The sequence below is a fragment of the Selaginella moellendorffii genome, unplaced genomic scaffold (assembly GCF_000143415.4).
Source record: "Selaginella moellendorffii unplaced genomic scaffold, v1.0 SELMOscaffold_28, whole genome shotgun sequence".
Taxonomy (NCBI): Eukaryota; Viridiplantae; Streptophyta; class Lycopodiopsida; order Selaginellales; family Selaginellaceae; genus Selaginella; species Selaginella moellendorffii.
This window is the reverse complement of record NW_003314289.1, coordinates 846,035-867,003: the sequence shown is the minus strand read 5'-3', so window position 1 is coordinate 867,003 and position 20,969 is coordinate 846,035. Positions and strand designations below refer to the sequence as shown.

Genomic DNA, 20,969 nt, shown 5'->3' with positions numbered 1-20,969 from the left:
CCTAAAAAACAGAGGACGATTAGGGTTGGTTTATAAACGCACATCTGATATAAAAGGTTACCCCGGGACTGAAATTATTTTTCTAATATAACTTCATTTCTAGTGTTTAAGATACATTTAACAAGCTAGTGTGTTCTTTCTTTCAGGTTTCTGCATAGAGAGCAATGTATCAGGAAGAATGGTAAGCGCAATCGTTTGCGGCGAGTGGATTGTTTCATTTTGCAGGGGAGGGATATTGGACAAACAAATCCCTTTTGAAGAGGTCGAGGATGACAAATTTGCAGGCCGGAAAGTACGGCTTCAGACGCTCGATGAATTCGGAACTATCTTTCTCAAGAACCCTAAAATCTAACATGAATATATACTAACATTATAAACAAATAGCATGATATGAATTTTAAAGCTGCATTCTTAGGAGGGACGAGTAGGCGCCCTGTTCTCCTCTGGCGAGAAGCTCCTCGTGAGATCCCATCTCCATGACGCGCCCCGATTGGATCACCGCGATGCTGTCACAGCTCTTGATCGTGGAGAGCCTGTGCGCGATTGTCACTGTCGTCCGGCCGATGATCGTCTTGCTCAGCGCGTCCTGGACGAGGCGCTCGGATTCTGCGTCTAGGGCGCTGGTGGCCTCGTCCAGGAGCAATATTGCGGGGTTCCGGAGGATCGCCCTGGCTATGGCGATTCGCTGCCGCTGCCCTCCCGAGAGCTGCGCGCCACGCTCTCCAACGGCCGTGTTGTAGGCATCGGGCAAGGCGCTGGAAAGGTCCCAATATAAGTCACATATTTCGATCGATCGCTCTTCTATCTGTCTATTCTCACCTTATGAATGTGTGGGCATTGGCGATGCTTGATGCCTCGATAATCTCTTGCTCGCTGCAGGATTCTTGGCCAAAGGCGATGTTGTCGCGGATGCTGGCTGCCAAGAGGACGGGCTCCTGGCCGACGAGCGCAAGCTGCCTTCTCAGTGACCTCAGGTGAAGTGTTCTTATATCCCTTCCATCGATCATCACCATGCCTTGCAAGGGATCGTAGAATCGCTGTATGAGTCCTATGATTGTCGATTTTCCGGATCCGCTTTGGCCGACTAGCGCCACAGATTTCCCCGCCTCTACTCGCAAGTTGAAGCTCTTGAAAACCATCATCTCCGGTCTCGATGGGTATGCAAAGTCCACATTGCAAAGTTCCACCTCTCCTTCGATTCTGCCAACTTTCGCAGAATTCTTGTCGTCCGCGTTGATCTCTGTCTTCCTGTTTAGAATGCTAAGCACTGACTCGATGACTGCAGATCCTTTGGCCAAGTCCGGTGCTAAGCTGAGAGCCTCGGCCAAGACCCGGCCAGTGCTCAAGAACACGAAGAACACCTTGAAAACGTCCTGCAAGGTTGCCTTTCCCTGGGTAAGTAGCACCCCTCCATACCAGAACTGAAGGGCCCAAGACGCATAGAGGACGAAGTTTGCGACTCCAAGGCCAAAGCCAGCAATGTGGGACTGTTTCTTTGCGTCTTTTGTTGTTGCATCAAGCATCGTCTTCATAGAGCTCACGACTTTGTCTTGTGCAGATAGAGCTGCCACAGTTCTGTGTTGAGACACCGCCTCTGTTGCAATCTGAGTAGCCTCATTTTGTGCTTTGGCAGCTTTCTTGGCGAAGCCTTTCAAAAACACCAGTTTTACGTAGTAGCAGAAGACAAGGAGGGGCTGTATACCGATGACAAGCAGGCCCATTCTCCAGTTGACAAAAAGTACTATGATAAAGCTCACCGCCACTGCACTGGCCGTTTGAACAAGCAACGACACTCGATCAGTGACGAGACTCCGAATCTGTAAGTAAAATAATCAGAAAAAAACATCTGAAAGGACAAAACCAACCATGTTTGCATCTGTTGCCAGGCGGGAGCAGATCATGCCGCTGCTGTTCTCGTCCTTATCAAACCATCCAACTTCGAAACTTAATATCGACGTAAGCATTTTGACCCTCACTTGCTTTGTAAGATGTTCACCGACTACTGCAAGACAGTAATGTTGCAGGAGATTAACGGTGAAGGCCGCTGCTGCGATAGCCGCAAACAGCATGCTGCACAAAGATACTGCCTCCTTTAGTTCCTCTCGGTTTTTCGTGTAGTAGACTGTCAACATGGAGCCGATAAGGAGTGAATATGAAGGCTGGACAAATCCGAAACCCACACCTCCAACCAACCCCAGTGCTCCGTCTGTCCGCTTGCCTCGGGTAAGAGATATCAATAGATCCCACAAAGTTGATTTTGGTGAGTTATCTGATCCTCCGTCATTTTGTTTCAGCTGCTCTGGAATGGCTTGTTGGCTAGATACTTTGGGACTTGGAGGTGACTCTGGTGTCGTGGTATCAATTCCAGGTTTGCCTTGTAAGTAAAGGAGTGCTGAGTAGGCTCCCTCTTTGCCTTTCGAGACCAGTTCGTCGTGTGTTCCTAACTCGATGACTTTTCCGGAATGCAGGACAGCAATCAAATCGGCAGTCTGAATCGTAGACAACCTGTGAGCGACAATCACTGTGGTACGTCCCAGGCTTGCTTTGTCCAGTGCTGCTTGAACTGTTGCTTCTGATTCCGTATCCAATGCACTTGTTGCTTCATCTAGGAGTAATATAGGTGGTTTTTTTACTAGTGCTCTCGCAATAGCAATTCTTTGCTTCTGTCCTCCAGAGAGCTTTGCTCCACGCTCACCGACCTTGCATATTTTTTAAAGCCGAATGTTAGCCAAGGAAGTCCTTTGATTTGTACCAATGTACCTGTGTGTCGTAAGCATTTGGAAATTGCATTATAAAACTGTGTGCGTTGGCTGCATTAGATGCCTCAAGGATTTCGTCGAAATCAGCATCTTCCTTTCCGTATAAGATATTTTCCTTGATGGAAGTAGCAAACAAAGCAGGCTCTTGGCTCACAAGTCCAATTTGCTTACGATACCATTTCAACTGCAAGGACCTGATGTCGTACCCGTCTAAAAGAACCTGTCCTTGCAGAGGATCGTAGAAGCGCTCCAGCAGTGCTATTACCGTCGACTTACCGGATCCACTGCCACCAACCAGTGCAATCGTTTTTCCTGCAAGGGGTGTCATAACAAGTAAGCGAAGATTTTCTCACCTGGTGGTATGCTTAAGTTCAATTCTTGTAGGACTTGCACCCCAGGCCTGGCTGGATAGCTGTGCAGAACATTTCTGAAGTCCAGTTTTCCGGCAACGTTTGTGAGCTGTTCGCCATTGTCATCGTCAACGTCAATTGGTGGGACTCGTGCAATTGTTTCATATATTTTGTGAGCTGCAACCCGCCCTTCCGAGAATGTTCTTATGTTCGCAGCAGCAAATCCCAACGACCTGACCATTCTCTCAAGTGAAGTGAGTACAAGTTTAAATTACTTTTTCTCTTTCTAATGTTTACCTTGCACCGTTGAGCAGAGCAAGGCCGGTTGTAATAATCTCAGCACCGTTAGCCTGCCGGCGCATGACGAGAACACTTCCATACCATGTCATAAAGGACCATATTGCGAATGCTATTCCTCCGGATCCCAGTGCCAAGCCTTTCGCATATCCCTGCTTCACTCCCAGGTGAACTGTCGCTTCCAGCAATTGAGAGTAACTTTTGAGAATCTTGTCTTCTGCAACGAAGGAGAACACTGTTCGAATCGAAGCTACTGTTTGCTCCACCAAGCTGCCTGCTTTGCTGTAAGCGGATTTCTTTCGCACTTCAAATCGTGTTACCGCTTTCCCGTAGAGCATCCCAGGCATGATAAGCAACGGAGTAAAAGGCAGCACTACGAGTGAAAGCCTCCACGCCTGGGTGAAGCCAACTAAGTAGCAGCCGAGGAACTGAGTCGCATTTCGGATAAAGCTCCCCGTCTACAGAGACAAGCCGAAGAGGTTAGTTTTGCTTTCGCTTTTGTGTTCATCAGCACCTTCTCACTAATCGCTTCCTGGACGAGAAAGGCGTCAGTGGAGATGCTGTTGACGACGTCACCGGTGGTGACATTCGTGTCAAAATAAGCTACATTCTGCCGTAGGACGGATCTGAGGTAAGCCGTCCGGATCCTTTTGGCTTGGCGCTCTCCAGCTCTCATCCAGCAACTCAACTCTGAAACCAGCGCACCCGTGATTCAATATCAGCTACATAAGAACGTTTTTTACCTAGGTACGACGCGATCCATGCCCCCAGTGCGATATACACGAAGACTTGAGCGTTCTGGAGCAAGAACAACATCAGCAAAAGAAACAAAGCAAGAGCAAGAAGAACATCGTCAAAAGACAGAGCAAGAACAGTAAAAGGTACCGCAAATATCTGGTCTTTGATTTGCGAAGCTTGCAGCTGTGGCCTTCCAAAGCTGTCGATGATATGACCCCGTGTGAGAATCATTGCAGGGATGGCGAGTCCATTGGCAATGGCTCCCAGGCTGCCTGCGGCGATGAGAAGAAAATCGAATGCATCCGCGTACTTGAAGAGATCCAAGAATGGAACGGCATACGCAGAAGTATGGCGCTTCTCGTCGGCTTGCGCCAGGACTACCATCTTGCCTGACAAAAAAAAAAAAAAAAAAACTACTCAAGAATGGGAAGGTACTCGTTCACTTCCTCGTCGAGGCTTCTCGCTTATATATGCAGGCCACAACTCGGGGCTGCCCTGGGAGCGGCGATTACTCCTCAGGCCTTCTTTTTTTACTCTCCACAACAAGATTCTCCATCAAAGACTCGTCTACCGTAGGAAGAAAACGCTTTCTAAGGTACGGTTTCTTCCATCTGTCCCACAGAGATGAGCCTCACTGGGAAACTGTTTTTTTATTCACGAGCAGAGGCTTCATCTGGGGGCCGGTGGCGATGGAATCGATCTCGACTTTGTCTCAACCGTACTTTTCCTTGGAACGTAGTCTAGCAGTAACATTTGAATTTTTCTTTTCTGTTTCCACTCTGATGCTGTGTTTAACAGGGATGGAGAGTAAATGACTCCCAACTTATTGAAAGAATTCCAGCTCTCGCCGTTTCATTATCAAGTTACGAAGGCCACCTATCGTCGAAGTAGCCATCACCGCTATTCCAAAGGAAATACACAACTAAAAACAAATGCAATGTGAGTCAGTAGCTAGAGAGTTTTAAAACAGTTTTTCTTTCGTCTTTAATTTCATTTACCAGGTTTGCTATCCATGGCGGACTCAATGGCTCGGGCTTCCTACTCAAATGCCAGAGAACAGAAGGTATCTAAGAAAAAACAAAGGTAAACATCTAGTCTTAAGTTCTGGATGAATCAAGCAGGCACTTACCACGTAAGTCGTTGGAATGATAGCAAAACCTCCAAAGAAGGCTTCAAGATCACCAAAGAAAGGAAACGCTGCGGCCAGCATCAACGTCAGAACTGCGCTCAAAGGTAAAAAAAATCATCGAAGAGATTCATCATCACCAAAGTCTTACCAACATAACTATATCTGGCCATCGTTCGCAGCATGAAGCTCAGCTCAACCTCGTACTTCCTCTCAAAAAATGTTTCAAAGTTGCTGAAAATCGGCATCGCTAGCACCTGTGACACATCCAAGAGCTCGAACGAAGAAAACCTCTGGAGAAAATGGAAAGCTTACCTGGTAGCTACCGCACAAGTGAATGAAAACCATCAAATCCGCGAGAACAATCATCGGTTTGGGACTCTTGAGCCTGAGCAGGACATTGTCGATCCCCGGGCAAGTATCGCGAGTCTCGTTGCCGTAGAACCGGTATCCCACCAGCGCCACCGGCAAGTAGCAAAACGCGACCACGATATACGCGATCAGCGTCCCTCTCCACATTGCTCGTTTCGAGGGGCGATTGCGAGTGCTTGGAATCGTCGCCTGGAGCTCGAGAGCCACATTGTGCGCGGCCGCCATCGCAAATGCCAGCTTACCGAGAGAGGTGAAGATCCCGAAAGTTATGTGAGCTTTGGATCCTTGCGGGTAGCCATGCTCGACATTCGCGAAACACGCGGAAGACGATGAAGGTGAAGGTGGTGACGGTGAAGGTGAAGGTGGAGGGTTAATTAGAATGGAAACCCAAGTTAGTGTACAGTACCTGGAAGAGGATGAAGGTGAAAGAGAGTAGCTTTTTTTCTTCGTTTCTTACCCAATGGCTGTGACAGCTGCTATGAATGACACCCAAGTGATTGATTGTAAGTGTGGGAGCTGCGAGAGCAAGAGCTGGACGGCCATGAAGACGAGCATCCAGTAAGTCAACTTCATGGCACCGCAATCCAAAGCATTGCATTCGTGGAAGAGCGAGTAGATGTGCTGGAGGGAATTCGCTCCCGCGACGACGTAGACTGTGTCGATTCCCACTTGGGCGATGGCCTGGAGTGGAGCGATGAGCCAGAATCCGAGAGAGTCGCCCAGGAGGTGCTGTCCCAGCTCAGGGTATCGATCGAAGCGGCGGCCCTCTTGGGTCTCGTGCAATCCAATCAGCTGCCAGTAGCACATCTGGCTCAGGATCATGAAGCCCACAATCAGGATGGTGCCGAGTTCCCTGGATCCTGTGAGTCGATCACGCGGTTCTGGAGAGAGTGGAGCATCACAATTACCATCCGAAGAAGGCCATGACTGTCGGCAAGCCCAAAACTCCGGTTCCCACCGTCACTGTGGTGATGTGAACCGCGGAATACCACCACCGGCTTGTCCAGGAATTGTTGAGCAAGATCCACGAGCGCCATCTCTTGAGGAGGGATTTCTGGGAGATTTTTGCGAGGATTTAGAAAGAAGGAGATGAATCTCTAGAACCTACCTTTATTCCAGCCATTGTCAAGAGCTAGCTAGCTACATAAAGGGATGGAGGATTTTGAGACATGGATCTCATGGAACTAGTTCATGAGTCGTGTGAGCAGTGAGAGTTCCAGTCCTCGTTCATGTGTCGCTGTCGGTGTTGGCACGTTCAAGGATGGCAACTGTCATTTCTTTGCAAGTTTTCTTTTTTTTTGGGTCTAGCGATCTGATTCTCGTTGCTCTTATTTGTAATGAAAGATCCCTTCTGCATGAGTTATGAAAGTTTTACTTATTTAGTTTCTATAAACCCGCTCAAAACTGGAAAAGAAACATCTTTGAACATGGCAACAACTGAGACTTTAATACTTTTTTTTGCAAGTCCTTACCACTTTTATAGACACTAAATAAGTAAAACTTTCATAACTCATAGTCAACATTAACGCTGAAGAAGGGATCTTTCATTACAAATAAGAGCAACGAGAATCAGATCGCTACACCCAAATAAAAGAAAACTTGCAAAGAAATGACAGTTGCCATCCTTGAACGTGCCAACAACTGACTTTTGGGTGATCTTCCCTTCGTTTCCTCTGGAAGGTACCGATAATTGCTCAAGAAAAAGGCTTTGATTTTTCTCTTTTCAATATCAAACTCCGAAGCCCACCTCACTAATTCATTCTTAAGCATTCTCACTCATAGCTCACTTTTTTACCAGCGTGTCCACTCTGGTGAGCTATGAAAGTTTCAAATCATGCTGCAGGTGTAAATTGAGTTTTTCATTATAAACACAGCTGACTTCGAGAGAGAGAAAAAAAAAGAAAAACAAATTGTACCGATATATTGCTCAAGAAAAAGGCTTTGATTTTTCTCTTTTTAATATCAAACTCCGAAGCCCACCTGTGGTCGATGTAAACATCACCACGGTTCCAAAGGATATGCAGATCTTAAAATCAATGTATGAGCAATAAGGACTTCAGAGAATTTCCACTTACCAAGTTTGCTATCCATTGGGGACTATATCTTTCTGGTTTTCTTTCCAAATGCCAAAGAACGGAAGGTATCTGGAAAAGAAGAAATAAATCTAGCAATATCATGGGATGATTACCACATAAGTTGTAGGAACTATTGCAAAACCTCCAAAAAAGGCCTGAAGGTCACTAAAAAATGGAAGTGATGCGGCCAGCAAAAACGTGAAGACTGAAAGAAGAAGAAAAGAAAAACATAAACAAAAGACCTGAACATGAAAAGGTTTTAGAATTACCAACATAAATCGATCTCATGATCATTCTATGCTTGAGGTTCGCCTCAAATTTGAACATCCTCTCCACGAGCGTCTCAAAATTGCTAAAAAGTGGCATTGCAAGCACCTGCACAATTGCACTTGTCAAGAACAGAGGAAAAAACAAGCGACGTACTTGGTAGCTGCCACACAGATGTATGAAAACCATCAAATCCGCGAGAACAATCATCGGTTTGGGATTCCTGAGCCTGAGCAGGACATTGTCCAAGCCCGAGCACAAGTCGCGTGTTTCATCCCCGTAAACCTTGTATCCCACAAGCGCCACAGGCAAGTAGCAAAACGCAACCACCAGATAGGCCACCAGAATCCCTCTCCACATCGCTCTTTTCGAAGGGTGCCGAGTAGTGCTCGGGATAGTGGCCTGGATCTCGAGAGCAATGTTGTGCCCGGCTGCTGCTGCAAATGCCAGCTTCCCGAGAGAGGTGAAGATCCCGAAAGCTAAGTGAGCTTCGGAACCTTGTGGATAGCCATGCCCAACATTCTGAAAACATTGTGTAGGTGCAGATGCAGCCGAACCTGAACTTAAAGCTGAACTTGTAGGTTGCTTAATCAGAATTCCAACCCAGGCAAGTGTGCAATACCTGTCAAAGTAGTAAAACAGCTGTAAACAATTTTACCGAAGCGAAAAAAGAGCAGCTTTTTACCCAATGGCTGTAACAGCAGCGATGAATGACACCCAGGTGATGGACTGAAAGTGCGGGAGCTGCGAGAGCAAGAGCTGCACCCCCATGAACAATATCATCCAGTAAGTCAGGTTGATGCCCTTGCATTTATGGACGTCCAGCTCTTTGCATTTGTCAAAGAGTGAGTAGACGTGCTCGAGGGAATTCGCCCCGGCGATGATGTAAACCGTGTCAATTCCCACTTGGGCGATGGCCTGGAGCGGAGCGATGAGCCAGAATCCGAGATGACGTCCCAGGATGTGCTGTCCCAGCTCGTGGTATCGATCGAACCGGTGGCCATGTTCAGTCTCGTGCATTTGAATCAGCTGCCAGTAGCACATCAGGCTCAGGATCAGGAATCCAACCAGCAGCATAGTTCCGAGCGCCCTGGAGTAAGATTGGTTTCTTCGTCATCGATGGAACTTCTTGTGAGCGATCAAAGATCTTACCATCCAAAGTAGGCCATGACCGTCGGCAAGCTCAAGACCCCGGCTCCCACCGTCACGGTGACAATGTGCACGGTCGAGTACCACCATTTGCTCGACCAGGAATCGTTGAGCAAGATCCAGGAGCGCCATTTCGTGAGGAGGAATCCCTGGATCGAAAAAATACGAATCTCAAAGAACGTAATGAATAAGAAATTTTTTCTAACTGCAAGTCCCCCAGCCATATGAAGTTTGCGAAGCCACGGCAATGGAGATTCTTGAGTTCCACAATTTATGGATGAAGAGCTTCTCTCATTTTTCTTTCTTGGACTCTTGCTTCGTCCATTCTACCCGAGACTTGTTTTGTCTACTAAAAATCTCTTTTGCGTGTAAATACGACTAACGAAAGACGTTTTCAAAGGTTGATTTTTTTTTTTTCTTTACCAAAGCTTCCACCTTGCTTCCATTTCAGTTGATTTTTCTCTTCAGTCAGAATTGCCTCGAATCTCACTCGTTTGATTTCGTTTATAAACTTGTTTTCCACACTTACGTAGCGAAATTACTTTAGGAGCTGTAGCTGTTTCGCGGACTTTGTCATCCTGCTGGGAAGAAGAAAAGAAAATGTTAGTCCTGGAATGCCGTGTAGAAAGCGGCAGAGTGAATATACTTAGAAATCATCATCCAGCTTAAACACATGGTGATCGGCCTCCGGATTCGAAACCTTTGCCATGACTGACGCTTTTTGGTACTCGCCGACACGCTTCTCAAAGAAGTTGGTTTTCCCTCTGGAAGATCACACAAAAGAAAGCTTTGAAAAGAAAGAAAAGAAGAACGGGAAACTTCGAACGTTAACTCACTGAAGAGAGATGAGATCCATCCAGTCGAATGGATTGATCGCGTTAAACAGCTTATTGTAACCCAAGACGACCTGGAGAGACGAGAAAAAGAGGTTGAAACAAGAGATGTTTAGCAAGAAGATTTGCTTACCATTAAGCGGTCAGCTACGAAATCGATGTACTGGCTCATGAGCCTTGCGTTCATGCCGACCAAGTCACACGACAGCGCCTCACAAACAAACTGCCTTTCAATCTCCACAGCATCCGAGACGATTTCCTTGACTCTCTTTTCGTCCAGCTTCACATTTAGCAAGCTGCAAATCACCCGATTAGAGGCCAGATCCTTCGACTGGAGATCTTATGGCTTACCTGTACAAGAGGCAGGCAAAATCACAGTGGAGCCCCTCGTCCCTAGAGATAAGTTCATTGGAAAAAGTGAGTCCTGGCATGAGGCCTCTTTTTTTCAGCCAGAAAATCGCACAAAAGCTGCCAAAGCAAACGTCAATGTGAAAGATCAAAATTACAAAAGAAATTCTCGATCTCTTACCTTCCAGAGAAAAAAATGCCCTCCACACAAGCAAACGCCACAATTCTCTCCGCGAACGACTGTGAGCTGGAGAGTCAAGCATCATGTCTTTTCATTCGGGAATTAAGCAATCAAGTTTCGGACTTGTACCTGTCGATCCAGCGAAGGGCCCAGTCTGCTTTCTTAGCGACACAAGGGATGGTCTCGATTGCATTGAAAAGTTTCGCTTTCACTTCGTTGTCTTTGATGTAAGTTTCCAAAAGAAGACTATACATCTCTGTGAAAAAAAAGCGAAGTAGCTGTAAGCTTCGAAATCATGCACAAGATTTGCAAGAGAAGGAAGAACAGTAGAAAAAGGAAACATAACAAAGAAAAGCAAGGGATTCATACCCGAGTGGATGTTCTCTATGGCAATTTGGAAGCCATAGAATGCCCGAGCCTGGCAAATGCTGTAAGACAAAGAACCCAAGAGGAAAAAATGCCTTACCTCCGGGATCTGGATTTCTTTCATGAAACGCACAGCCAGATTCTCCAAGACAATGCCATCCGAGGCGGCAAAAAAGGCCAAGACATGGCTCACAAAATGCTTCTCGTTGTCGGTGAGAGACTCCCAGTGCTTGGCATCCTGGGAGAGATCGACCTCCTCAGCTGAAATGCCCCAACTCTTAGCGGCGCTGGCAAATGAAACGAAGGGGATTTCTAGCTAGAAACCGGATCTCACCAGTCCAGAAGCTCGCCTCGGCCTTTTTGTACATCTCCCACACCCTGGGGTAGCGAATCGGGAACATACAGAAGCGCTGTGGATTGTCGGCGAGAATGGGTTCCTCTTTGGGCGCTTTGATTCTGGAGCCATCGTCAACGATGGGAGAGGAGGAAGCGAGGAAGCCCACCATCGCCCCGGCCTAGAACCCTAATAGAAAAAGAAAGAAAGTAAAGAGAGAATAGAGAGTATGGGCGGGGCTTTCAAATCTATGGCGCCAAGGCATATTCGATTATCCATTTTGTTTGTCTCAGTAAAAAGTTGTGGCAAAATACACGTGGCATCTGGTCAAAGACCTAACAACGGTCAAGTGGGTCAAACAGTCAATCAATTATTCTGGAATCTTGTTACTGTGTCCATTTTTCTTTCTTGTGTGGAGAATATGCTTCGCTACGAGGGCTCCATTGCGTTGCTCCATTGCCAATGGCGTCGCCGCGCAGCGATGGCGCCGCTCGCCGCCCCTGCATTGCCGCTGCCTTTGGTGCCTGCGCTGAGGCTGGCCGCGAAGAAAATCCATCCGGCATTCAGGTTTCTCGAATCCAGGAGCTGGAAGGATGTGGCCACGGCAGCAGCGCATAGAATGTATTGCAGCGCAGGTAAGATTTCGTGAAAATTCCGCGACCTTCATCTTCATTCCACGGGATTCAAGCTTGTTTCCTTCTCCAGGCACTTCGGGGAATCAAGATCGGGAGATTTTAGTCCAGCACTTGCTCGTCAAGGAGGACCAGCTTCAATTGCTCACTGAGCTCCAGAAACGACTCGTTCAAGGTATGAGCTACCTTTTCATTGTCTCCAAATCGTTTCTTTTCTCTCGACTCTGTGATTTTTTTCCTTCTCTCTATAGAGGATATCGATTTGAGCGACTTAGCCACGGAGCACTCGATTTGCCCCTCGAAGAAAAATGGTGGGATGCTGGGATGGGTCAGCAAAGGACGCATGGTAAACAAACATTGGCCTGGCGAGTTTTCTCATTTGTTTTCCTTTTGTTCTTGCTATCAGGTGCCCGAGTTTGAAGAAGCAGCATTTAGCGCACCGCTGAACAAAATCGTGCGTGCAAAGACGAAGTTTGGCTGGCATCTACTTCAAGTTTTATCAGAAAGGTTTTGTCAATCGTATCACACTGTTATAACTTACAGTCTCTTGTGTGCACAGGCAAGCTGGCTTTTTGGTGGAAATCCAACCGGAAGAGCTCGCCAAGCGAATGAAAGACCCCGAATTCAGGGAGAACGCACAACTTCTTGACGTGAGAGAGCTCAAAGAGATGTAAGTGCTTGGATTTCTACTCCCAATCCTTCTGTGTAAAGCTCTATAAACTTATTTTTCTCGCAGAAAAATAGCTAGCTTGGATGGCTTCAAGCCATTTCCTTTGAGCCAATTTGGAGAATGGGGACCAACAATCGGCGACACGCTTGATCCGGACAAAGACACGTTCGTCATGGTATAGTCTTTGTTTTTGGCTTTTTAAGTTCTTCGCTTGACCGTTTTGGAGCAGTGCCACCATGGAGTAAGATCGCTACAAGCAGCTCAATGGTTGAAATCCCAGGTCTAACATTTCACTGGTTTTCTTTTTATTGCTGAAATGATCCTTACAAGCGTGAAACAGGGATTCTCTCGCCTCCACAATGTGTCTGGAGGGATTCATGCGTATTCCACCAGAGTAGATGACAAGGTTCCAGTGTACTAGCTAGATCCATTGCAAAATTTGATCAAGAAAGCATGGAAAAAGGAACGACTCTCATTAGAGATCATACTCTAGAACGAAAATTCACCGTATCTGTGGTGTGCATTTGCGGCTTCTAAATTCAAACCTGAGAAAACAAAGAGAAGTTTAGTTTCTAACCAAGAGAAGAAAAAAAAAAAATTCTACCTTTTTGGAGTCCGCTGCAAGGATCTCGGCGATTTCTTTCACTAACCGCTGGTCTTTGGGATCACTATAGAGTAGAACTCGCCGCTGGGGAGACTGCTCCTGATCTTTGAGCTGCTGGAGCTCGCTGAGATTTCCAAGCTCGAGCTCCGTCGTATCCACCACCAAGATCTGTAAATCCGGGCAGTAGCTCACCAGAGCCTTGAGCAGCCCCGTGCAGTCCCGTGTCTCCTCCGAGAGCTTCACTGCAACCTTCTTGAGAGCAAACACTGGCTCGTCTCCATCGAATGGTATCTCCGCAAAGCCACGGCAAAAGCACTGGCGGACAGAAGCTAGAAAACCTCGAATCAGTCCCCTGAAAGACGAGAAGAAAGTTAAGAAAGCACATACCTCGAGAAGATTGGACTCGAGGATCACGGCTTGCAAGCAAAACATCGGCGACAAGTAGTGCTCGATCCGGAGAGGCCTCGTCTCGGAGATGGAAGCCTTGATCACAAGGTGGCGGACGACTTGAGCAGCACAGACGATGTGTTCTATAGATTCCAGAGCCCAGCCTTTGCCATCCGTCTCCAAGCTGAGCAGATGATGCAAGCTCGAGATGCGAGGCTGGCACGCCGAGTAGATCCCGAGATGGACGAGCTCGTAGCCATTCACTTGGAGCTCCTCGACGTGACAAATGTAGAGATCCTTGAGCCCCGGGGTGAGGAGCTCCAAGCTCTTCATTGGATACTCCGCGGTGGCCACCAAGTTGAGATACCGGAGGCTCGAGCTCTCCAGCGCCAGGGACTCGATCGGGTCGCAGCCCACGACCACGAGCTCCTCGAGAACTGGAGAGAACTTGACGAGGTCCTCGAGCATCGGCTCCGCGATGATCGTCCGGGAGAACTCGCAGCGCCGGAGCTGATTCAGGCAGTTGTTCAACGGGTTCTCTTCGATCCTCCCGCAGTGGATCTTCAAGCTGAGCAGGCGTGGGAACTTTGCGAGCCAAGTCCAGAGCTTGAAGTAGACGGTGTTTGGGCAGATCAAAGCCAGCGTCTCGATGCTGGAGCTGAGCCTCCACAGGCAGCCAAAGACGCGGCTCTCGCGGACTCCCTCCGAGGCATACTTTCTCGGGCACACAAATCTCACTTCAAAGTCCCGCAGGCCTTTCCTCTCGAGCAGCGCCGCCGAGATGACGCCCTCCGCCTGCCAAGCTTGCATCTTCCTTAGCACGAGCTTCAGAACCGGGACTTGGCGACAGACGCGACGCCACCGCCGGCACACGCCCGCGCACCGGGCCAGCATTCTCCCGTCGGAGATCCGCCCCAAAATATTGCCCAGCGCCTCGTCGGGGACGATCTCCAGGGACGCTGGCGTGGGATTCTGGGAATTGATCGCGTTGCTGGCCTTGGGAGCGAGAGTGAGGCTGGATCTGGAGGATTTCTGCGAGGATCTGGAGCGCACCGCAGCGGCGGCGGCATTGGCGGCGGCAGCGCCTGTGAACGATCTCTTGACTGGACGCTTCCATACCTTGTTGCTGCTGTTGTTCTTGGCGGTGGCATCGCCATCACCTTTCTTCTCCGTCATGGCATTACAACCGGAAAAGGAGAGAGAACCCTAAAAAAATTTGAGCCAAGAGGTTTTCCCAGAGTCGTTGCCACGTGTATTTTTCAATACATATTCTTAGTATATCCCATACAATTTTATCTGCCAATGAAAAAGAAAAAGATAGTTAAAATTTAATTTTTTTGTTCCAGCAATCGAATTCAGGTAACACCGAAATCTTTTTTCTTTATAACAGCCTTCATTAATATTAAAACTTAATAATAATAGAATCATTACAAAGTGCAAACCAACAATAATTTTACCTTAATTTTTTAATATATTATTTTTTAAATCAGTTCAGTTCTAAGAGATGGTAGAGGGCAAAAGAACAAGGAGCCAAATACATTCCTCAAAAGGTAGTTTAACTGCAGAAAAGAAGTATGTAAATAACCATCTTTATTCTTACAACTTGCTGCAAGGATTGAACCATGTAGCTCAATAGAATCTATATCGCAAGAGTCAGTGTAATCACTTCCTCTATTTAGCCTTCCAAATTCGTTACTTATACCATTATTAGTATCCACCATTACATTCCCATATCCACCATCCCCAGAATCACATTTTGCTCCAACCATCACAATTTTTAAAGCTTTATAAATATATAAACGGATATTAGTACAAGTTGCTTGAAATCTCCCACATATAAACTGGAAAATGTCACAAAAGTTTTATAAATGAAAGTAATAGAAGTAAAACATGACTTACATCTGGTATTTCATCTATGCTTTTAGAAATGTCACTTACATTCATCCATAATATGGTCTTATTCGTGCTCACAAAAGGATTTATAGCATTATTAAGGGTGTTATTATTAGATTTTGCATTTTCCAACCCATATGTATAAGTACATGTGATTAGCAAGAGCATCAGTTGCACTGTAAAATTGATTTGCACAACCAAAGCCATAGATTTTTAGAAAATCTATATAATCAAAATTTATATGTGAATTGAGCTTATTTCAAAGTACCATAGGAAGTTCCAACACCACCTTGTACAAAATATAATATATAAACAATACTATATTATATTTGTGCTTGGTAACTTCCTATCTCTGTTCTATATATATTTATATAAAATAAAATATATAATAATTTATATAAATACTGTTTTTTTATTTCTTAGCAACAGAAACCTACTATTACTAAGTATTTAATATATTTTTAATGTAAAGAATAAAATAATAGATGACTTATGACTGCCAAGTATAAATCAAACTAAGTAGTTTAATAATACCCTAAAACATACCCTCACACTATTATTTTTCCCTCCCATTGCAATCATAAACTGCTTGCCATTTGCCATTTGGGAGGTATGCCTAGGCATACTGTGGCCTAGACAAAAATTTAGCACGCTTTCAAAACATATATTAAAAAAGCATATGTGTATAACATACATGTGTGACTTACAAAATAATATTTTGAGCATTTCTTTTTTTATGCATGGCATGTATTGGTGCTTACCACATATGTATGGTAAATTCCAAATTAGTGCCATGTGTATGCTTTTTTGCACTATATCCCCATAGTTAGATTTTTTTAACATGTCAATAGCAAGGTTTACAATTTTTAGTATGTGAGTTAGATTTTTAGTGCCTTTTCAATGCCATAGGGTTATCACTACATATTTAAGGCACTCCCCTTGGTAAGAGTAATGAAAAATACTTTGCAAGTGACTGGTTTTACAATGAATAAAGAAATTTCTGCATAGATGAGTGTTAAATTGAGGGAAAGTTACAGAATGAAGGTGTAAGACACAAATCTTTAAGCCCTAAAGTGAAGCCGAAAGTGTGCCACATGGCAATGGTTGAAGTGGAAGTCTAATGAGTTCAACACATTTAGACTAAAAGCTTCGACTTGAAAAATTGAGAGTAAACGTGAAATTCTAAAAGAAGCACTTGAGGAATGAGTACAAAGTGATTGATAAATAAGTCTTTAGAAAGGGACACAAGAAAGATTAACATATAGCAAATGTTATGACACATGGAAATGTTATAATTGAGTCTGAGTCTGAGAAGGAGTTTGAGACTGAGTCCATGACTAAGTTCGAGACCGAGGCTAAGACCAAGGTTGAGATCGAGAATGAGCCCAACATTGGGAACGAGAACAAGACTGAGACCAAGTCTGAATATTTATACAAGTTTAGAAGTGAAAGCCCAAAGAGATTGTCCGGGGTTCCAAAAGTATAGTAGGGAGAGTGTGGGGGTTGGACTCTAATGAAAATAATTTGGCTAAGAAATGCTAGTGTGATCCAGAAAGGTTATATTCATGGTGGGTGATAATATAACCATAGATGAATTTAAAGCTAAAGTGAATATGAACAATAAATAAAGTAGTTTGGTGAAGTGTTTAAGAGTTGGCTTTAATTCCCTCAGGAGATCGAATAGTCAATGCTCCCAATCCAAGTGTGGGTGGCACTGTCTATTTGGATACCTTTTGGCTCATTGAAACCTCGCTCTAGCTATATGGCTAAAGCAGCCAAGGGCAGAAGCTAGGGAAAGTACCTACAAGACTCACATATGGCTATATGTAAACTTCTGAATTTAAACTTCTCGAGATGTCACATAACCCAATATTATTCAAACCCAATAATGTTTAACCTTAAGTATCCCAATACCCTTAATTGATTGGAAAAGGGGGTGCACTTTTATTCATGGGCCTTTTCCCTCTATATTTAAACCTTATGGATTGTCTCTTAAATCGTTCTCTTTAATTATTTACATTATTATGTTTCAAAATGTTATCCCAAAGTCTTGGATTATGGAAAGGAAGATAATCAGTCCTCTTGTGTAACAATCAAAAGCATAGTCACATGGTAAGGAAGTTTTAAAGATTAGTGGGACTTAGTGGTCAGGCTTTTGAGCCTTGACTCAATGGCGGTGTTGGCAAGCATTGCTGTGAATAGAGTGGGACTTAGTGGGGACCAAAGAAAGGATATTGGGGAAGGGTGTTTTTTATGTTTCTGGGTATCCTTAAAATGTAAGATGTGGTCATAGAATGACCATTCATGGACAGATGGCCCAGTCTTTGAGAGATAAGACTATGGTATGGGTGGTTTTAGACTACAAATGAGTTAAAGGCGGATAAACATAATCTTAGCGTAACAGATTAATATGTCAATAGTACCTTATGGGTGTTTGTTATGGGATTGAACATATAGAGCACTTGGACCAAGTGTAATGGTTGAATGGCATAGATGCCATTCACGAGGATAGTATATTCCTAAGTCAAGAATAGAACTTATGGAGGTTGTGAGTAAGACTCTTCCAAATGGTTAAAGATGTGGTTAAGTGACTAAAGTAAAATAGAAAATTTAGTCACTTACAAAGGGATCTTGCCTCCTTATTTAGTCAAAAGATATTGTTGCACTAAATATTAACAAAGTGTACCAAAACTCAACTTTAGTCCTTCTTTATGAGGTATATATGCAAAGTTTTTCTATTGTCAATACAATAGGAGGTTTTCTTTTTTTAGAGCTAGTATGCATCCATAATTGCACATATGAAAACAATATAGAAGACATTGAGTTTGACTAGAAGGTCATGCACCTTGCACTCATGTTAGAGGTTAGACACATATCCCATAGCACCCTTCCTACATATGTGTATTTAAAACTTACCATTATATTCCTAAGATTGCTTGTGCAACAAAGAGAGGTATGTCAAATGTTACTTGAGGCCTTAGATAGGCCATGATATATTATATCCTAAATATATTATTAATTTATCATCATGTTTATCAAAATTGTTATCACATAAAGTTCACAACTTATAAAGTGTTTTCCTAGAAACCACTAGCAAAACTGTTCTCATCTAGACTCTGTTATATTATGCCTAAATTACTCCAATACTTGCTGTGTAAAACTCAATGCTCACCAAAGAGAAGTGACTACTCCATGTAAGCAACCAAAGAAAACGACTCGAAAAATGGTCTATGGAGTTTAAATATAAAGGAAAAGGGTCTATGAATAAGAATGCAACCCTTCTTCTAATCGGTTAAAGGTCTTGGGATACTTAAGGTTAACATCCTTGGGTTTGAATAGTACTGGGCTGGGTGGCTTCCTAGGAAGTTTAAATTCAGAAGTTTATATTTAATATCAAAGAGGTCTCAGGTTTGACTCTGTTAGTTGGCTAGAGGAATCGCACCACATGTTAATTGACATCCGCAAGTCTAATTTGCTCTAGCTAGGCTTAACCTAAGAGATAGGGTGTCAAGAGAGTGGAGCTCTCGAGAAAGCTGTGGCTCTCAACTTCCATTCACGAGGGCGTGAACTTGCAAGAAAGCATGGTGGATTGTCAACAACTAAAGAGAACGACTCGAGACATAGTCCATGGGGTTCAAATATAAAAGGAAAGGGCCCATGAATAAGAATGCACCCCCTTTTCCAATTAGTTAAAGTTTTTGGAATACTTGAGGTTAGTGTTCTTGGGTTTAAATAATACTGGGCTAGGTGACCTCTCGGGAAGTCCAAATTCATGAGCTTACACTCTATTGCATGCCTCAGCTTGTGCGCAAACTACTTTGTGTCATATTAGTTTTCCTCAACTTCTAAACTCAAGGAGTAAGTTGCTGCCTTTAGGAAGGTGTGGCTCTACATTTATTGTTTGTGATGTTTAGCCATACTTATGATGAAAGATTGGAATAGTAACTTGCTACCCAACACCAAAGAATTTTGTCTTGTTGCAAAGCAATAGAGCATGGGCAACTCTAGGGTTATCATTGTTATCACCATAGCCTCAAAGTAAGCTCTCACCTCTGTAGGGATATCCTAGATATAAGCACATAGCCACTCTTGGTTAGTAAAACATTTATCTCTGCCACCGAATATCACAAATATGATTGTGGGTATTGAAAGTTATTTATCAGTGAGTCTTTTTAGATATTTTACCATGAGAGCAAAAAGTTGATATCATTAGACCCTTTATTAATCTCTACCCAAGTTAGCTGAGAAACTAGTCATCACATGTGCACTTAAACTAGAAGGGCACTAAAGAAGGAAATCTTAAGTTGTCATTAAGTCAAGCATATATAATATAGTGATGAAAAATTTATGTCAGTGGCTTGCACTTGCTAATGTTGGGAATTCTTGCAATATTAAGCTTAGTCCTTTAATATTCATTATATGATAACTTACCATGCTTGCCAAGACATTTTTGCTATCATTCTTCATATGTTAGTCCCATTTAATCCTAATGACTATTAAAAGTGTTTAGATATGTTAATTATGCATATCTATGAAATGTGGAGACTGTTTTGAACATGATGGTGTTATTTCCACATTAAAATTCACAATCTAGCATCATTCTATATTTAGTAAGTTTTTGTAATTGTGCCAAAGACAAACCTAAGACTAGGGTAAAGCCCAAAGCACGTATTTCTCCATATAGAGGGTTATAGGGGTGGTTAACCAACTTGAGGCCTAGTTTAACTCCTTACTTATATGCTTATCCTTGTTTTGTGTTTGGCTTGAGTTTAAACCCAAGCTTTATACCATACTCATGTTAAGCTATTAATTGTAAGCCACAAATTTTTCCTTTCCAATTTGCCAACTTACCTTGTCTGTCCGACCAACATTGCTTTGGCTTTTGTTAAATTCTCTTGCTAAGGTTCCTGCTTATTGTACCAGCTCCTACTTGGTCTTACTTGGTTTCAACTACTTACTGCACGAGCAACGGAGCGTTAGCCATCTATCCACGGATTCCCAAAACTCTTCCAATCCTTCTCCCCAAGTTAGACTGGACTTAAGGTTCAGTTACATTCCCTGTAGGCACAAGTAGCCAAGCACACCAAGCCTCTAAGTTCTTAACATCCCTTGGTACAACAAGACTTGATAATAGGACCGTACAACACTTGCTTTGGGACACCGAGGCAAAACACTGTGGCCTAACGGCCCGATATGGGTACCTGTACCACCCATTTCCATCATGAAAGGAAGGCCCAAGCCCTTAAGAAGGGTGAGAACCAATGAGCCACAAGGTACTCAAGTGGGGCACCACTCCATATGAGCCAGGAGCACCGTAGTTGGTTTCCCTTTCGGGAGTGGGAGCTGCACCTTCTTGGGTGGCCCTTCCAGCACCACTCGAGTCCATGCTCACTCTCACCCAAGGCCCCTCGGTCCCAGTCTCAACCTCAAGTCAATTTACAAGCACCACTAGAGAGTTCCTTCAAAACTGGTTCCTGGACCTCACTATCCATATTATACTTTTGGAACCCCCTACAGCCCCCCTCCTCTGGGCGACACACACTTTGGGCTTTCACCCCCTGTATTAGTACTCGGACTCGGTCTCGGAC

The 20,969-nt window shown here is 44.4% G+C and overlaps 6 protein-coding genes across 7 annotated transcripts; 1 reads left to right on the top strand and 5 right to left on the bottom strand.

The window, feature by feature from the left end:
• Positions 1-327: 327 nt before the first annotated feature.
• LOC9630373 (ABC transporter B family member 15) lies at positions 328-4,528 on the bottom strand. Its single transcript, XM_002975503.2, has 9 exons — positions 4,292-4,528; positions 4,150-4,204; positions 3,921-4,096; positions 3,407-3,864; positions 3,113-3,342; positions 2,761-3,071; positions 1,866-2,699; positions 820-1,817; positions 328-755 (listed from the first exon to the last, which is right to left on the bottom strand). The coding sequence occupies exons 1-9, from the start codon at positions 4,526-4,528 to the stop codon at positions 398-400; spliced, it is 3,657 nt and encodes a 1,218-aa protein (XP_002975549.1). The 3' UTR covers positions 328-397.
• A 363-nt stretch (positions 4,529-4,891) lies between these two features.
• Positions 4,892-6,930, bottom strand: LOC112348337 (lysine histidine transporter 1-like). Its single transcript, XM_024680670.1, has 8 exons — positions 6,751-6,930; positions 6,551-6,696; positions 6,100-6,495; positions 5,586-6,048; positions 5,422-5,527; positions 5,274-5,365; positions 5,143-5,211; positions 4,892-5,066 (listed from the first exon to the last, which is right to left on the bottom strand). The coding sequence occupies exons 1-8, from the start codon at positions 6,763-6,765 to the stop codon at positions 4,968-4,970; spliced, it is 1,386 nt and encodes a 461-aa protein (XP_024536438.1). The 5' UTR covers positions 6,766-6,930; the 3' UTR covers positions 4,892-4,967.
• A 406-nt stretch (positions 6,931-7,336) lies between these two features.
• Positions 7,337-9,426, bottom strand: LOC9630372 (lysine histidine transporter 2). Its single transcript, XM_024680639.1, has 9 exons — positions 9,340-9,426; positions 9,137-9,282; positions 8,670-9,074; positions 8,141-8,606; positions 7,987-8,092; positions 7,831-7,922; positions 7,718-7,786; positions 7,623-7,668; positions 7,337-7,389 (listed from the first exon to the last, which is right to left on the bottom strand). Exons 1-9 carry the CDS (start codon positions 9,355-9,357, stop codon positions 7,337-7,339), a joined length of 1,401 nt encoding a protein of 466 aa, XP_024536407.1. The 5' UTR covers positions 9,358-9,426.
• Positions 9,427-9,607: 181 nt separating this feature from the next.
• Positions 9,608-11,399, bottom strand: LOC9645272 (ribonucleoside-diphosphate reductase small chain). 2 transcript variants are annotated; one of them, XM_024680641.1, is made up of 10 exons: positions 11,196-11,399; positions 10,962-11,122; positions 10,865-10,913; positions 10,625-10,751; positions 10,496-10,561; positions 10,318-10,434; positions 10,100-10,262; positions 9,970-10,040; positions 9,780-9,897; positions 9,608-9,714 (listed from the first exon to the last, which is right to left on the bottom strand). In XM_024680641.1, exons 1-9 carry the CDS (start codon positions 11,365-11,367, stop codon positions 9,780-9,782), a joined length of 1,044 nt encoding a protein of 347 aa, XP_024536409.1. In that variant the 5' UTR covers positions 11,368-11,399; the 3' UTR covers positions 9,608-9,714. The 2 variants fall into 2 exon arrangements, with proteins under 2 accessions (XP_024536409.1, XP_024536410.1); XM_024680642.1 differs by having other exon boundaries at positions 9,608-9,711.
• Positions 11,400-11,601: 202 nt separating this feature from the next.
• Positions 11,602-13,073, top strand: LOC9630371 (rhodanese-like/PpiC domain-containing protein 12, chloroplastic). The gene is made up of 8 exons (XM_024680717.1): positions 11,602-11,830; positions 11,901-12,002; positions 12,079-12,173; positions 12,234-12,334; positions 12,387-12,497; positions 12,564-12,672; positions 12,727-12,777; positions 12,838-13,073. Exons 1-8 carry the CDS (start codon positions 11,617-11,619, stop codon positions 12,916-12,918), a joined length of 864 nt encoding a protein of 287 aa, XP_024536485.1. The 5' UTR covers positions 11,602-11,616; the 3' UTR covers positions 12,919-13,073.
• On the bottom strand, positions 12,939-14,664 carry LOC9645271 (F-box/LRR-repeat protein At1g67190). Its single transcript, XM_002975500.2, has 3 exons — positions 13,489-14,664; positions 13,102-13,416; positions 12,939-13,042 (listed from the first exon to the last, which is right to left on the bottom strand). The coding sequence occupies exons 1-3, from the start codon at positions 14,662-14,664 to the stop codon at positions 13,037-13,039; spliced, it is 1,497 nt and encodes a 498-aa protein (XP_002975546.1). The 3' UTR covers positions 12,939-13,036.
• Positions 14,665-20,969: the final 6,305 nt, after the last annotated feature.